The following is a 16,021-nucleotide window of genomic DNA, read 5'->3' as shown; positions in this document are numbered from 1 at the left end:
GTAGTTAATTTTTAATGTCGCACTGGTCAATAATTGATGGGACTGCCTTAACAGGGAACTTGTGTTCTACATCAGCCGCCGCTCAGGCCGCCATCCTTCCTCCCGAAGGCCTCTGTCTGGAACTGCCCACCTCCCCCGTGGGGATCAAGGCGCCTTCACCTCCTGCACCAAAGGTTTCAAAGCACTTACCCCCTCTTGTTCCATTAGCATCACCAGCAGCCCAAGAAGGTCAGGAGGCTCTGTGGAAAGGTGACACGGAGGGTCACGGCTGCCCACGGTCAAACAGCATGGGGGGCGGAGGGTAGAACAAGGCGCCCGCTCCTGCCCAGTACTCTGCTATGACGCTGTGAACTCTGATGACTCAGGCATGCCTTGCCCTCCTCCTACGGAGTGGCTAGGGCTCCTACTGCGGGGGACACAGAGAGAGGGGACCCTCAGAAGAAGGAGCCCTCATCCATCAAGGAAATGGTCTCAGCAAGGTTCTGAGGGATGAATAGGAGTTGGCTATGGCTGGGAAACAGTAATAAGTGCTGGGATCAAGTCTATTATGATAGTCTGCCCTGACCTGCAGCCCAGTCTTGGGTATATGCATGTCTTGTGAATCATGTGGAGTAAATGTCATCTACTGCACCTAGGGTGTCACTTCTTGTCCCTGATTATCCATGACTGCTGGTCATGTTGGTCCCACTTGTGTTCTCTCAAGCCTGGGTGCAGACTGGGACCTGTTTCTTCTTTCTGCAGACTAACCTGTGAGTCACCCAGGCCCAGGGCAGGCTCCCTGTCATGGTTAGCTTTAGCAATTCTCTTCACACGCGCCTGGGGTTGTCTGAGAAGAAGGACCCTCAGCTGAAGAACTGCACAGGCCAGACCAGCCTGGGGGCATATCTACCTACAGGGCATTTTCTTGATTGCTAATTGTCGTAGGAGGGTCCAGCCCCCTGTGGGCGGTGTCATTCCTAGGCAGGTGGGCCTGGGCTGTAGAAGAAAGCTAACTGGGCAAGGGAGTCACTAAACAGCACTCTCCTGTAGTTTCTGCTTCCATCTCTTGCCTTGACTTGCTGAGGTGTAACCCATACACCGAATAAACTCCTCCCTAAGTTGCTCTTAGTCAGGGTTTTATCACAGCTACAGAAAACTATCTAGGACACCATCCTAGAAGCACCATCTAGGGTCAAACCCAAGCACAATGCGTAAACACATTCACTTCCTGGTACACAAGGACATACTATGTCACACAGATGCCACAGCACACCACGTGCTGGTACACATTCAGCCGTGAATCAGAGAATACAGACATGAAGGTACATACACATCCAGCCCCCCACACACGAAGATACATACTCACAGACGTGCACACAGACACAGGTACACAGACACATGCACACACACCACCCCACTTCCTTGTCTACTTGTTGGGGAAGTCCTGTGTATATGTCAATAAATTACTGCTGGCCAATAGGAATCTAGATAGGTGGGGCTAGGAGTCTAGGAGGATTCTGGGAAGGAGAAAGAAGAGAGTTCGAGATGTAACCGCCATTGGGGTAGGAAGCCCAAAAACCTCTCCGGTAAGAGACATACTTAGATTAACAATTATGGGGTAAATACTTAAGTCAGAGCTAGCCAGTAAGAAACAAGCAAGGCCAACAGCTTCATAATTAATACAGCGTCTTGTGTGTTTATTTGGGGACTACAAAGCGGCAGAGCCCAGGTGGCTGGCGGGTGATAAACCAAAGCGGCTAGCAAAAGAAAAAGCTTCTCTTAACATCTACTGCTACCAGAACAACCAGAGACAAGCCATCTTTCAGGGGTGGTAGCTTACCCATCATCCCTCCTGGCCACCATGCCTGCTGGAGACCCACCTGTCCTTTGGGCATCTCTGGCCTCCTGTTCACCCGTGACTTGTTCTCTGGCTACTCAGGATCCACCCCGCCTTCCTCTTCTCCCCTGAAACCCAGAGCGTCCAGCCCTCAGTACAGTGACCTACCATGCCATGCCCAAGTCTCTCTGGAGTCTACTGTGCTCTTTCACCTGCCCGGAATTCACCTTTTCTAGGTCCTCCTGTCCTCCTCAAAAACAGCCCGTGCAGCCCCTACCCCTGGCCTGGGCACAGCCACTGTTCTCTTGGTGGCACCTGCCCACTGTGGTACTAGGCCTTCCCAACCCCCACCAAGCAGCTCAGGTTTCTCAGACTAATGGACTGCTGTGCTCCTGTCCCCAGGCTCCACAAAGAGTTCTGCCCCCCTCCTCGTGCTGTCAGCTGGGAGACACACTATTGCCATTGACTGACTAATGGCTTTTAGGAAGACGGCATCGGTCCATTACATGTGTGTATTGATCGGGACACATCTGGATTTGAGCTCTGTGAGGCAACAAAGATACGTCCTTGGAAACACAAAAGAGGCAGGGACGCAGTGATTACAAGAGAGAGACCTGGAGGTGCAGCTCTCCCTATGCCCTCTGACCCCTGGCCCCGTCGAATGGAGGAAGTTGTCTGATAAGGGAATCCGGCTCCCACACTGTGGGTGTACTGGTCAGGGGATGCCTAGAGAGGCTATTGGGTAGCTCAGGTCAGGAGATCATGGCAGGAGGAGGTAGGAGGGTCTGTGGAGGTGAAGCCTGTCCCCCTGAAGTAGCAGCCAAGGGTTCCTGGATGGGAGGAGGCTTTTGTCCTCCATGAGACTCCAGTAAAGTGTCTTAGGTGCTCACTTGGCTGGGGTAGGGAAATTGGAAAGGAGGACTGGAGAGTGATGGAGACTACAGAAATTCTGGGGCTGTAGGCCCTGCGCAGCTGTGCATCTTGGCTCTTCCCACTCAGAACCACGGCGCCCAGCTCCAGATGTTGAGTCTTTTCGAACCCCAGCCCATGCAGCCAGCATGACTCAGGAAGAGGAGGTGGGATTACAAAGATCCAGGGACCAAGTGGATAGCAACAAATTCAACCCCAGGTCCTTCTTCCGTGTGGCTGGAGGAGCAACGGCACAAGGTATCCTCTGCTTCCAGCTAGGGTGGGGCCTGGGCCATGTCCCTTCCTCCAAAGCACATGAGTGGGAAGAAACAGGCGGGTGTGGGCTTTTGGTATCCTTCTCATGGGTAGGTTGCTGTTGCTCGGAGCATGATTATAGGTATTTTTTTCATGAACGTGGAGGGACCCTCCCTCCCTCATGAAGGGTCATACCCGGCCTTCATGAAATGCCTCTTTACTGGTGACTCTTCTTATACAATTACTGCGTTAGGACATTTAATGAAAATTCCATACAAGTGTGTGGGTTGGATCACTGTGGTCTCCACAACAGGGTGCAGGCCTGGGTGAGGATGGTCACTTGGGAAATGTCATGTTGCAGACTCCCAGCAGACCCTTCCTGCAGTCTCCTGAAGCCCCTGCTTTCCCAGGTAGGTAGGTAGGGGCTTACTCAAAAGACGCAGAGATCCAGACCCAAAGGCTGCCCTTGCCCAGCCTGCTGAGAGGCTCCTGGCCCTCCAGACCTACAGTCTGCTGTGAACTGAGGCTGGAAGAGATGCCTGCAACCTCCCTGCTCCATCAAGGTCACTCTGGAGTGGCCTTTGAAGTGGCTTCCCTGGCTGTCTCTAAGATGTGCCCTTGATGGAAGGCATTGATTTTTCCAAGCAAAGCAGGTGGAGGTCAGCGTGGGCCTTCTCCAAGTCAATGGTAGCTTCTGAAAGCTCTGGGCTCTGCCTTCTTCACCTCTTGGCTCCTAACCCTCAACACAGGATAGGATAGTCAGCCTCCAATAAGCATTGGTTGTCTGAGTGAGGGTTCCGTGATGTCTGTGCAACCCTTGCTACCACTCAGGCTGGCATGAAGCAGGCTGGGGCCAGGAAGCTGGTAAAGAGGAGCCTGTGATAGCCCCTTCAGGGACAAAGGTTCCAGTCTTACAGAAAAAGGGGCCAGTCTGGCTTTCCACCCTTCCCTGGAATGGCCTGGAGCTGGGAGGAGCTGATAAACTGACCTTCTAGAACCATGGTGGTCCCATGTGCTGACCACCAGCCTGTGGGTGACCCTGTAGACACTGAGTTACTTGTTAACATATGCAGAAGAGTCACATTTGTCCCCAGAGAGGTCACAGTCCAAGGGGCAGGTGAGGCTATTTAAGGTGGCAACATTCCAGCACTGGGATCCTCATGCCCGGTGTCAGAGTTGGCAAGCACTAAACATTCTGTCCTCAGAGGTCAGCAAAGTCCCCACACACTGACTGAACCCAGCACACTGGGCGGAGCACACGCTGCCTGTTTTTGAGGTGCAAATACCCCAGCTCACTATCACTAAATGCAGAAGGGATGCCCCAGGCTAGCCCATCCCAGTCCATCCTGCAGATAGCTCCCAGACAAGACATTACATTCTGTTAACTCAGCAGCATAGCCATGGCCAAGGCAGGAATGTAACAGGAAGTGTGGAGCTTTGAAGGGCCATGCCCATTACTGTATATCTAACCACTAGCTTACACTGTTTAACTTTGTAGCCATTTAACGAGAAACCTCTTGTTTCCACCATCTTTCTAGCCAGTCTTGGCGTGGGACAGAAAACTCCTTTGCCTGTGGGACATTAGTAGGAAACACTGAGAATCCAGCCGGAGCTGTGCCACTCAGAGCAGGCCTGGTTTTTCCAGAAAAGCAACTCGACTGAAAGTTAATTAAAAAATGTATTTAGTAAACAGTGAGGGGGTGGAGGAGAACCCCAAGGAACCAAGATTTGAGAAATAAATGCTGCTTTATAGAAACAGAGACAATTATCATTGGTCTTGGAGGCACAGCGAAATAGACAGGAGGCTCATCAAGAGAGGAGACAGAATGAATTAGTAACATCTCCATGACAATTAAAGAGATAGCGCCCCAGAGTTGCATCATGATCCAAGGCATCTGTGGTGTCACCAGACCCGGCAGCTGTGCATGGAGCCATCAGACCGCTGCTCCTCTGGAGTCTGTCCGGAGGAAGTAACTCACTTTGGAGAGAGGCCAGGGCCAGTGAGGTGTTGGTTGCACCCCTGGTTTCCCACAGCCCTGCCACTGCTGTTTGTCACAGCAAAAGAAAAAAAAAAAGAGTATGCGCTGTCTTAAAAGTCGCTCTGTGGGGAACTAAGTTAATGCCAGCCTGCGGGATCTTCACAACCGAGTAGATGCTAAAACGATGTTTAGAGACATTAAGGAAATCCGCATGATAATGGCCAATTTACTGTGAATAAAGCCAGAATGCAAGTGCTGTGTGTCTTTGAAGGGAAGGCAAAAAGTAGGCACAGGGGGACAGCAGGAAGCAAAACAGCAGCCAGGTGGGCCTGATGGCTTTCCCCCCTCCATTGTTTACTAATTAAATAAGACCAATAATAGTAACTCCTGTTCACTGAGAAATGGGCCTGGAACACTGGAATCCTCGGTAGGAGTCCATGAGGCAATCTGGTTTGTACCCATTTCATATATGGGAACACAGAGGCTCCAAGAGGCGGGTGTGTATGAATCCAGGTCCAATTCTGAGACAGTTGTTCTCAGTCTGCTAGAGTCTGACTAGGAAACGTGGGGATTAAACTGACTGGAAGTAAGTGGGGGTGCAGCACAGTTGCACAGCCCGGCCTCCTGTGGGGGGGGGGGGAAGACAGATAGATCAGACAGCCAGTGAAGGGCAGGTGGTTGGCTGGGTGGACTGTCAGGAGAGTGGGGGGAGGGGTGGGTTGCAGGCAATGGACAGAGGTTGGGTGGGGGGTGGACAGGGAGTGGCCGGGGGTTGGGCAGCAGGTGGGGAGGTGGGGGGCAGGCAAGTGGGTGGGCAGGGGGAGGACAGGGGGTGGTCAGGGGGAGGGCAGAGGGTGGGCAGGGGGAGGGCAGGGGGTGGTTGGGGGTGGATAGGCAGGTGGGCAGGCAGGTGGGCAGGCAGGCCGCTACTTCAGCTGGGTCCTTGAGTGCTAGGAACAACTCTGGTCTTGGAATAAGAGAAAGGGTAAAGGCCCTGATGCCCAAGCCTCCTGGCCAGGCAAGTACCAGATCTCCTGAGCCTTCAGGGAGGGGCGGAACATCGAGAGCCCAGGCTGAGATTCCATCACTGCTGCCCCCATGCCACAGGGCTTCTTATAGGGCTACTTGGAGCCCTAGGTTTCCTATGTTTTCGGGGACACTCGGAGACCCTCCAGGGGTGGGTGAGGCCCACTTAGGGAATCCACACTCTCCAGCTGGTGACACACCCAGCCTGGGACAGGTGTCCTAGGTGTCTTAGGAGGCAGATGTCTCCATAGAGAAGGGACTTACATGTCTGGAGCATGGGCTCTGACATCAGTCATCCTGAATTCCATGTCCTGCCTAGACTGCAGGCCACTGTGGTTTCCCCTGGTCCTCAGTCTCTTGGACTGGCTCTGAGAACACTGATGCTACAGAGCTGTTGGGGACATTTAGTGGCCCATTTGTAGGAGCTGCCCAGCTCTGCAATCTCAGCCGGTGGGAACACCTGCTGCGCATTCCGTGGTTCACTCACTGAGCTGACCTGCATGGGAGCCTTCAACACGCCATCCTGAGCGACACGGGGCATTCACTCACTGTGTTTGCTGAGCACCCACCACAAGTTAGGTGAGTTCTCAGTGCCGGAGCCCTGTAGGGGCCAGCTTTCTAGGGTTACCTTCCAGTAGGACAGACAGACAGACAGACAAACAGACACCAACAGGAAACCAGACACACTGCTAGGCGGTGGTAACACATCACAGGGACCAAAAGGGTGTGCGGGGAGTAGACGGTGATGGTGCGGGGCACGGGGTATGGAGGAGGTGGAGAGGAGATATGAGGACCGACTGTCTCTGGGCAGAGGCTCTGGGCTTGCGCCTGGTGGAAGGAAGGGAGCCAGGCCTCCAGGCTTGGGAGAGTCGCTTGTTGGGTTGGGAGCAGCAGCTGCGGAGGCCCCGGGGCAGCGTCAGGGAGGCTGCTGTGCTGGGTGAGCAGGTGAAGAGGATTTTGATTCCATTAGCTGGTTTTGATTTACGTTTTAAAAGGGTCAGTCTGCTGTGAGGGACAAAGGATAGGGCAGACAAGCCTCAGCGTGGGTGAGAGGTGGATAGCCAACCGGCCAAGCATTCTTCTAAGCTGGCTGGGATCAGTCCATTTTCATTCGAGCTCTGGCCACTGACTGGCCGGTGACCCGGGGTCAGTCACCCAATTGCAATGTGCCTCGGTTTCCTTGCCTATAGACATAAGAGGTGTGGGGGTGGGGGCAATGGACACAGCAGACAAGTTGTGCAGATATCTGAAGCACTCCCTCCTGGTAGGAGGGGAGGAAGAAACACAAGAAAGTCACGAGACTCAGAGGCCCTGCCAAGGGATGAGAAACCAGCGTAAGGCAGCTGAGGAGGAGAGGCGCTTCCGTGGAGACGACTGTGAGGTGTGCGGGGACTCCAGGGAGCGCTGTGAGCCACCACGAACACCCGAGTGGCCTTTTAGTGATGCAGCTCGCCGCATCACCCATGCTCCAACTCTGCCTTCAGCACCCGCACAGCCCATACCCACACTGTATGAGTCTCAGTTTCCCCATCTGTGAGGTGAGGACAACTCCAACCCTGAGATCCTGATGAGCCAGCTGCCAAATGCCACGCAGAGCTGGGAAGGTGTGTGTGTGTGTGTGTGTGTGTGTGTGTGTGTGTGTGTGTGTGTGTGTGTGTGGTAGGGGGCACTTCCTTGCACATCTTACCTCAGATAAGTGCCAATGGACAAGGATGGGGTGACCAACATGACACCTGACCCTTCCTCACCTGTCACAGGCAGACGCAGAGACTGATATGCTGAGCTCCAGGGCGCCAGCAGCTCCCCCAAGGTGGTCCTGGGCTGGAGAGGAGCACACTCAGCCAGATCCTGCGCTGCTGCATCTGTGCACTGTCTGACCTGCTGCACTGTCACAGCAGACTCACGGAGCATCTGCTGTGAGCCACAGGCAGCCCCAACACGGGCTGAGAGCCTGCCACCACCAGGAACCACAGTGCGTCAGAAAAGCAAGCTGTGGGACCATCAGCAGGGGACAGGGCCAGGCAGGAAACCTAGAAGCCCTGGGAGGCAGCTGGTCTGGGGATAGCAGATGCCACAATCGTAGCCAAGAGGGAGGCTGGAGTGCTCCCTCCTGAGGAAGGCTGGAGTGCTCCCTCCTGAGGAAGGCAGAGTCCTGGGGAAGGTAAAGAGATTCAGGTGTGGAGGGCACTGGGGCCTTAGGGAGCTGAGTCTTGGGACGCCTGGACAGAGATGGAGCCTGAGAATCTAAACGAAAACTCCTCTGTAAAATTCAATGAAGGCTGTGAGCCTCCAGCTTCCCCTGGCTCCCCTGCTCCCTAACTCAGTTAGTGACATGGGACAGGACAGCTGTTTAATTTGGAAGTTGGTTCTGCCTTCAGCCAGGCAGTCACCATGCTCAAGAAGATGATGCGTGGGTGTTCACAGGGCCTGAGGGGCCAGGGCTGTGCCACAACCCCCCCCCCAGGGTCTCCAGGATAGCTGCAGAAATGTCAATTTAGGGACTACCCAGGGCTTATCATTCACTAAACCCCAGCTGGGAGCCACGGGCCTGGTGGTGGCCCTGCTGCTAGTGGGGGTGGTCGGTGGTACAGCTTTCTGTCTTCCCTATAGCAGGGCAGGGGTGCCCTAGAACCCGGGCAGTTGAGACCACACACAGCTGCCTGGATCTCCATATTGCAGGAGCCATTGACTTGCCCTGCCCAGCTGGCCACCTGGCCTTAAGCCTCGATCTCCCTAGAGGGTCCAGATCTACTGCTCAGATCAGCTTAGAGAAAGCCTCCCCAGGGGCCAAGTGACACATGGGTCTGCCACCACTGCCCTCTTGGTGACCTGGCTCCTTTGCTGGGAGCTATGTCCCAGAAGTCAGAGAAGCAGGCAGTCATGACGCTGAGGCTGAGGCCTTCACCACAAGTCAGGAAAGAGGAAGAGGTAGCTTCGGGCGGAGCTCAGATGTCCTCCATAGTCCTGCACCCCATCCTTCTAAGCTCCCAGGGGATCCCCGGGTTGCAAAGGAGGAGGTCCACAAGGATGTTCAGCCCTTTCCCCTTGCTTCCCCCCTGACAAAACTGAAGCCTCATCCAAGGTCATGGCACATCCAAGGGCAAAAAGGGACAGGGAGGTGGTGTGCAAATGTGACCAGTGACTAGAACATTCCATCACAACATATCACAGCCCATGGGCTTCTAGGCTATGGTTTGAATGGGTAACCTGGTGGCCTCAGGCACAACTTCCCAAGTCTGTAGAAGGAATCAGGAGAGCAGGGATATCTGAGCTCCATAGTATGTGAGTCCCAAATGGCCGGGCAGACCCCTTCCCTCAGACGCTATAAACTAGTTTTTGTACAGTGCCAAGATTTGGGCACACCCCTGCTACCTCCTCTGTTCCAAAGGTGCAGCATGACACTTGGCGTACAGTCAGTGCACAATATGTTCAAATTAATGAAAGCCAGTGCAGGAAGGGGGAACACCGAGACAGCCGCAGCACTCACAGCAGGTAAGCCAGGGGCATCAGGAACAGAGGTGGCAGTTCAGTACGTCTCCAGGTACCATGGGCCTCCATGCAGGCAAACACCCAGCTAGGAGTACAGAACACTAATGACCTTCATTGCCCTCTTGGGCAGCAGGTGGGGATTCAAAGCTAGAGGGTAGAGGAGACCTGTTCCACCTAAAACTTGTCCACACCAAGATGTTTCCCAGTGAGTCTCAGTACCCCACCAGGCAAAGCCCTCTTGGCCAGTAAGCTCTGGGTGCTCTGTTACACAGATGTGAGGCTTACACTTGGGAAAGTGCCGCCATTGGGCACAGTAAACAGATTGCTCACTGTCTAGCTTTCCCTTCATCTGTGTCTTGGTGACTCTCCATGCCCTCCCCTCCTACCACAGGGGCCAGGCCAGGGCCCATCCAAGGGAAAACAGACAGTGGCTGTCTCCTACATGATAGACAGGCAGTTACTCGTTCCATAAGCACAAGAGACTGCAAGTGCATCCAATTAATTATTCACGCCATTCATTATTGAAAAGGTCGCTACCTGGGAGCTGCTCCAGTAGTGGCTAACAAGCTCATCTGCACCTCCTAGGAGACGCAGCAAAGGTTCATGGTGTGCCTACTATGCACAGGCACCCTCAGAATAGCCCAAGAAGGGGTATACAGCCCTGACTTCTCACGAGGACTGGAAGATCGAGGGTGACAAAACAGTCTGAGATTGTAGTACTGGGAAGTGACAGAGACGAGGCTTGTTCTGGCCAGTCACCCACAGAGCCCAGTGGTCATTGTGCTAGAGGTCACAGGCAAGAGGGCTCAAGGTGACCTTGTAGCCTGGGCTCTGGGCTGTGACCCCCAGGGATGCTGTGCTCAGAGTCTGAGTGCCCAGAGTCTGTGCCCACAGCTACTGCCTAGGCCCCCAGACTTTGTCCACCCAAGACCCTGGGCCAAGGAGCAGGCCATGCCTGTCTCTGTCTTTGGGTCACTTGGCCCCATGAGATATCTGCTCTCAAAGTCCTCAGCTCTGAAGAGCAATACTGCCACCCTCTACCATCACCATGACACTGGAGTATAGGGCAGAGATGACAGCTGCCCAGATGAGACCAGACCTGGCCATCCCCAACGCCAAGTCCTTGATATGTCACCTCCCTTGCCAGCATCCTCTCTTCTGAACCACTGCAGGACAGCCTGCCTGAGTCACCTCCAGGTATGTACAGAAAAGGAACTAAACACCAGGTTTACTTTCTGGCCTCATGCTGAGAACTCGCTCCCAATCCCTGAGTACCAAACCACACACATACACACACACACAAAAGCCATCCAACTTCCCCTTTCACCTTGTCAACTAGGAAACTCAAGTGACAACCTGTCCTTTTGGCTTCTCATCTACATGCATGTGTGCCAGCATGAGTGGCTTCAAGTCCTCCTTGGCAAACAGCAAGGACAGCAAACAGCCTGGTCACTCATGAGCTGAATGCAGCAGCAGTAACAGTATCAAGCCCACCAAGTACACCCAAGCTGTTATTGCAAACACTCACCAGGCAGATGAGCTTTGGAAGGCCATCAGGGGTGGGCTGTGTGTGTCTCCCCGCAGCGTGTGCACAGCCTGAGGGGCTTGCTGCAGGACACCAGGGGGAGGCTGCGGCTGTGGGGCTGGCTGTCCAGGCCGAGGGGCTCGAGCAGGGTTCCCCCACCGCCGGGGGTCCTGTTTCATCCACCGTCCGTGGATGCCCCACCGAGTCAGGTAAACCTTGCAAATGTCGTAGTTCATGGCGGAATAATAGAGCAAATCCAGGACCAGGAGGGTGAGCACGAAGAAGCCGTAGATCCACACTCCAAGCAGTGCTGTGTAGTTGCTGGAGAAGGAGAAGCAGAGACTGAGCCACACTCCCAACGGCACCAGCCCCATCGGCCAGCATCCACCACAGGCTGACAGACAGACACTGCGGGCATTCGGGTTCCCCCTCACCTGCCCTGTCTCCCTCGTATGCCACTGCCCTGCCCCTGCCCTGTGCTCTAGGCTAGAATCCCTGGGTCCTTCCCTAACAGGCACTCTGCAAGAGCTCCAAGCTTTCTAAGTTGGATATTGGGGTTCCCATAACTAGGGCCCCTACCTCACCCTACTTCTTCCAGTGTGTGCCCTGGCTCCCTGCTGGCTTTGTGCATACCACAACTGCCCCAGGGCGCTCTTATTCCATCCCTCCTGGCCTCACTCCCAAGGGCAGAAGCTGGAGGCCTGCCATTGCCTTGGGACAAAGTAAACCAAGTCACACCACATGTGCCTTAGAACCCCCCATGCTACCCGCCCTCTGCAGGGGTGCTACACCTCCAGGCCCTCTGCAGGGGTGCTATACCTTTGGGCCCTCTGCAGACCTCCCTTCCCAGTGTCTGTGAGTCCCACATCAGCTCAGCACCCACCTTTGCTAAGGTCCTTTCACTTTGATCCCAGGGAAACCTTAATCTCCTCCATCCATGACTTTTTAGTATCAGTATTGCTTTTTGTTTTGTTTTGTTTTAAAGATAGGGCCGTATGAAGCCCAGGCTGGCCTTGAGCTTGCTATACAGCCAAGGAACCTCCACTTTCAGAGCATTGGGATGACAAGTGCTTGGTTTGTGTGGTGATGGGAAAGGAACTTGAGGCTTCAGGCATGCTAGGAAAACACTCTGCTGACTGAGCCGCATCTCTGGCCTCTCCATCACCCCTGTTTCCTCACACAGCATTTTCCCCATAGAGGCTGCAGTCGCCCTGCAGAGACAGCAGGAGCCCTCAGGGCTTAGCACTTCAGATGCTCTCAAGCTGTAGCAAGCCCTGATGACTCACTGAAGTACATATCTGGCCACTCCCAGTCCAGGACCTTTGCACAGGCCACACCCTTTTCCAGGTAGCCTTTTCCCGAATCCCCGCCCCCTTCCCCTCTGCCCAGTTGTTTGTGGTACCCTCATTTGAGACTCTTCCACACCCTCCAAGCCTGCATTAAGCCCAACCTCTCCTCTAGTGCCTATCACCTGGCATATCTGTCCCCCCCACGCCCCCTCCCCCAGGTTGGGGTCTTAGTCCCCTAGAGTGGGCTGGTTCCAAGTTTGCCACTGAAGCTGGGTTGCTGAACTCCTGATAGAACCTACCAGGGACTGGGGTTGTTTAAAGGGCCTGGCTTATCAACTGCTCAAGTGACACCCACCTCAGTCTGTCCCCTGCCATGGGCATCTGCTTGAGTGGGTGTGGGCCAGCCAGGGTGTCGAGAAGAGGCCCAGCGGCCTGGCAGAAGCAAGCTAGATATCTCCACTCCAGGGAGACCTGCGGCTCTGTCCAGACAGGATCCTTGAGTGCTGCAGCCCCTGGAGGTCCACCTGGAGCTGGGGCTCCTGCCTGCCTAAGCTAGGAAGCCTTGGCCTGTCTGCTTTGCTGTGTGGTCTATGAGAAACCCTGCCCATCTCCGTGTAAGGTACGGCCTTAAGTCTCTCCTCCACTTAGATTCCCAGCTCTGCATCTTCTAAGGCTGGCTCCTAGTTCCAGCTGTGCCCTCAGGTGGTGAGAGGGTGGCCATCCCCTACCCAGCCCTGCCAAAACAGAAGCAGACCCAATAAGCCCACTTTCATTCTCTACTCAGGGGAATGTTTCCCAGCTGGCCAAGTTCTTGATCTGAAGACTTCCCCTGGGAGCAGGACAATGGGGGGGGGGAGGGCTAATAGGGAGGCTCTGCTATGCTGTGCACATGGAGCCTGGCAGCCTCAAGTCAGGTGCTCAGAACTCAGTACTACTCAGTACCTGGGCTCAGTACCACTCAGTGCTCAGATCCCAGCCAATCCTAAACACCAGAAATCTTAGCTCCTTCCCACAACACCACCTCACAGCCAAACTAGGCAAAGGTGTGAATGACTGACAGCCAAGCCTGGGGCCTTTTGTTAATGGACACTAGCTTTGCCTGGAAGTGTCAGGGCATAACAGAGAGTGCCTGGCAGAGACAAAAGGCCAAGAGCCCAACTCGGCCCTTCCATGCTCACGGGAGACAGATGTCTAGGCGGGCTCTGGCCCCAGGCACCCAGCTCTCCCCAGATTTCTCTCTCTTGCAGCCCCCATGGCAGGGCTCTGAGAACCAGGCTGTTCTTGGTGGTTCCCATGGCAGCAGCCTGGGGGCTGAGGAGGCGGCGAGGGAGCAGGGCCATTCTCTGCAGATGCTACTTGGCACCCAGAGCAAGAGGGCTGGTGTCCCTGCTTGGAGCTAGGAACACCCCAAAAGTGAGCACAGGGCAAGGGTCAGCTGCAGGTCTCTGCTCTGCATAGAGCCAAGAAGGCAGGAAATGGACCTCTCATGCCCAAGAGTGAATTTGGGCAGAGAGAAGCACGTCTGGGGGACCAAAGTCTACTCTAAGACACCCCCCCCCAGTCACGTCAGCAGTACCAGGATTCGAACTCTTCAGAACACCTGGGCCAAACCCAACACAGACAGCTCCAGAGATGTCCCACCCAAGACTTAGGGACCAAGTCACCCCACCTATGATGCATCTTCCCACCTGGTGTGCACCGAGCATACCCTGGGGCTGGGTCATAGCTTGACCATAGGAAGCCTCCTAGAGCTTCATATGTTTCATTCATTAATGCTGTTGCCCCACGGTACTGGGGACTCCCTGAGGGCAGGCAAGCATCAAACTTGTCCTTTTGTGTCCCACACAGGGTTGTAGTGTGGACACAGCGAGAACTGAGGATGGGCAGGACATGGGTGAATGTGGCACTGCCCAGCGCTAGACAGCTGTTATCGTTGTGTGAATGACCAATGGTAAACAGGGACGCTTTCAGTTCTGAGCCTAGGCTGCATGCCCTGGTCTCAGAGTGATGAGCCCATTTTCCAGATGAGCCCCCAGAGGGGCAATCACGTGCCACCACTCACAGAGATTAAGTCACTTCTGTTTTATTGAAGTGGAAACTGAGGTTCATCTCCCCAAGACTATGGAAAGTAAATTTTGAAGAGTTGAAATTGGGTCCCAGTGGTTCACATCTTCTGAGCCCATTCATCTATGACGGGGGGGGGGGGGGGATACTCCATGGTAAGGCTGACGGGGACACTTCCACAGTGTGTTCTGCATTTGTGTCTCATGGAAGACTTCATCCATGAGCTAGACACCCGAGAGGGAGTCCCTGGCTTCTGTGCTCTCACCCTGACTCTACCTGCGTGCACAGCTTGGCCTCTGCAGCAGGACAGTGCCCCTGCCTGCCTGTTTATTTCCACTTCTATAGAAGGTGCTGTTACAGGGAACATGCCCCGTTGTGTGGCAGGTGCGGTGCCAGGACCACAGACCTCCCTGCAACAGCTTGCAGCCCCCAGGCCATGCCCTCCAAGGTTGCCAGCTGCAAGGATTTGAGTCTTTAATTTTTAAAATGTAATTTAAAATATGCAATCTGGAAATTAACTGCATCCAGATGCCAGGGCCCAGCCCATGCCTGCGTGGAGGGAGAAGATAAAAGGCAGAGTCTGTGGTGGGGCATCTGTGACTGCCCAGCCTCAGACAGTGGCGTGAGCCTGTGCGGGACTGTGTGACTCAGCTTCCTTGGGATTTCCAAAGTGATAACAGAACCTCACTGCTGGAGCAATCACAGTGTGTCTGTGGAGCAGAGCGGCTATGTCAGCAGCCATCGGCAGACAGCTGCAGCCTGGCCTGGCCTGGCACTCCCCATCTCCACCAGGAAGTCATGGGAGCAGTGGCCCAGTCTGTCAGTCAGAGCAGGAAGACCCTGACTGCAGCATCCCTGGCCTGCTGGTTGGGTTGGCTGTTTGGGAGTGGGAACAATCCCCTGCAGGCTTCATCCAGGAACTCAGAGCACACTGTGGAAGTGTCCTGGTCAGCCTTGAAACGGAGACACACGGGCTCTGCAGGTGGGAGCCCCTAGGACCCAAATTCAGCTTTTCAAAATTCACTTTCCATAGTCTTGGGAAGATGAACCATAGTTTCTCCTTTGAGTAGGAATGACGACATGTCCCACTTTGGGGGTGTAACCGTGAGGCTTCGCAAACTGACATGAGGTCCAAGAAAGAGAAGGGACCTTGGGGGTTGCAGCCAGTGGAGTTTTTTCCTGGAGTGCCTGAAGCCCTGGGTTTTATTCCCAGAACCACATAAAGGGTTTGTGTTGGCAAATGTCTGTAATCTCAGCACCTGGAATGTGGTAACAGGAAGATTAGGCATTCAAGGTCATCCTCGGCTACATAGAGAGTTGGTAACTAGCCTGGGCTACATGAGACCCTGTCTCAAACAAAACAGAAAGGGACAGAGAAGAAACCAATGAGGGCAGGCTCGTGGGAAGCACAGCAGAAGCTGGGTGGAGTAGTGCACACCTGCGACCCCAGCGCTCAGGAGGCCGAGTTCATGGCTAGCCTGGGCTACACAATGAGACCCTGTCTCTAAACGATCACAAATAAAAACCACAGAGAACGTACTCAATAGGTCTATGTCCAGATAGGCACAGTACCTCCTCACCTAAGGCCACACATGAAGACAGAGGTCAGGCAGTGCAGTGGTGGGTGGCACAGGCCTGAGTCCCAGTAGAGTCAGCTGCTGTCTTTTCT

At 54.4% G+C, this 16,021-nt stretch overlaps 1 protein-coding gene and 1 long non-coding RNA gene across 3 annotated transcripts in view; one reads left to right on the top strand and one right to left on the bottom strand.

Annotated features, from left to right (window-relative positions):
- The window catches only part of Shisal1 (shisa like 1), a 64,225-nt gene that overhangs the window by 15,298 nt on the left and 32,906 nt on the right, over nt 1-16,021 (bottom strand). Inside the window, exon 4 of the mRNA XM_040754051.1 lies at nt 11,003-11,320. Within this exon, the coding sequence (XP_040609985.1) occupies nt 11,003-11,320 (318 nt within the window). The remainder of the gene's footprint in view (nt 1-11,002; nt 11,321-16,021) is intronic.
- LOC110340403 lies at nt 2,208-5,211 on the top strand. Of its 2 annotated transcripts, XR_002382205.2 has the most exons (3): nt 2,208-2,324; nt 2,816-2,983; nt 4,519-5,211. It is a non-coding gene; the product is annotated as an uncharacterized LOC110340403 (long non-coding RNA). The 2 variants fall into 2 exon arrangements; XR_005880089.1 differs by lacking the exon at nt 2,208-2,324 and having other exon boundaries at nt 2,591-2,983.

The sequence above is a fragment of the Mesocricetus auratus genome, unplaced genomic scaffold (genome assembly GCF_017639785.1).
Source record: "Mesocricetus auratus isolate SY011 unplaced genomic scaffold, BCM_Maur_2.0 Super-Scaffold_100010, whole genome shotgun sequence".
Lineage (NCBI taxonomy): Eukaryota > Metazoa > Chordata > Mammalia > Rodentia > Cricetidae > Mesocricetus > Mesocricetus auratus.
The sequence above is the reverse complement of the archived record's forward strand: the minus strand, read 5'-3'. Positions and strand labels throughout refer to the sequence as shown.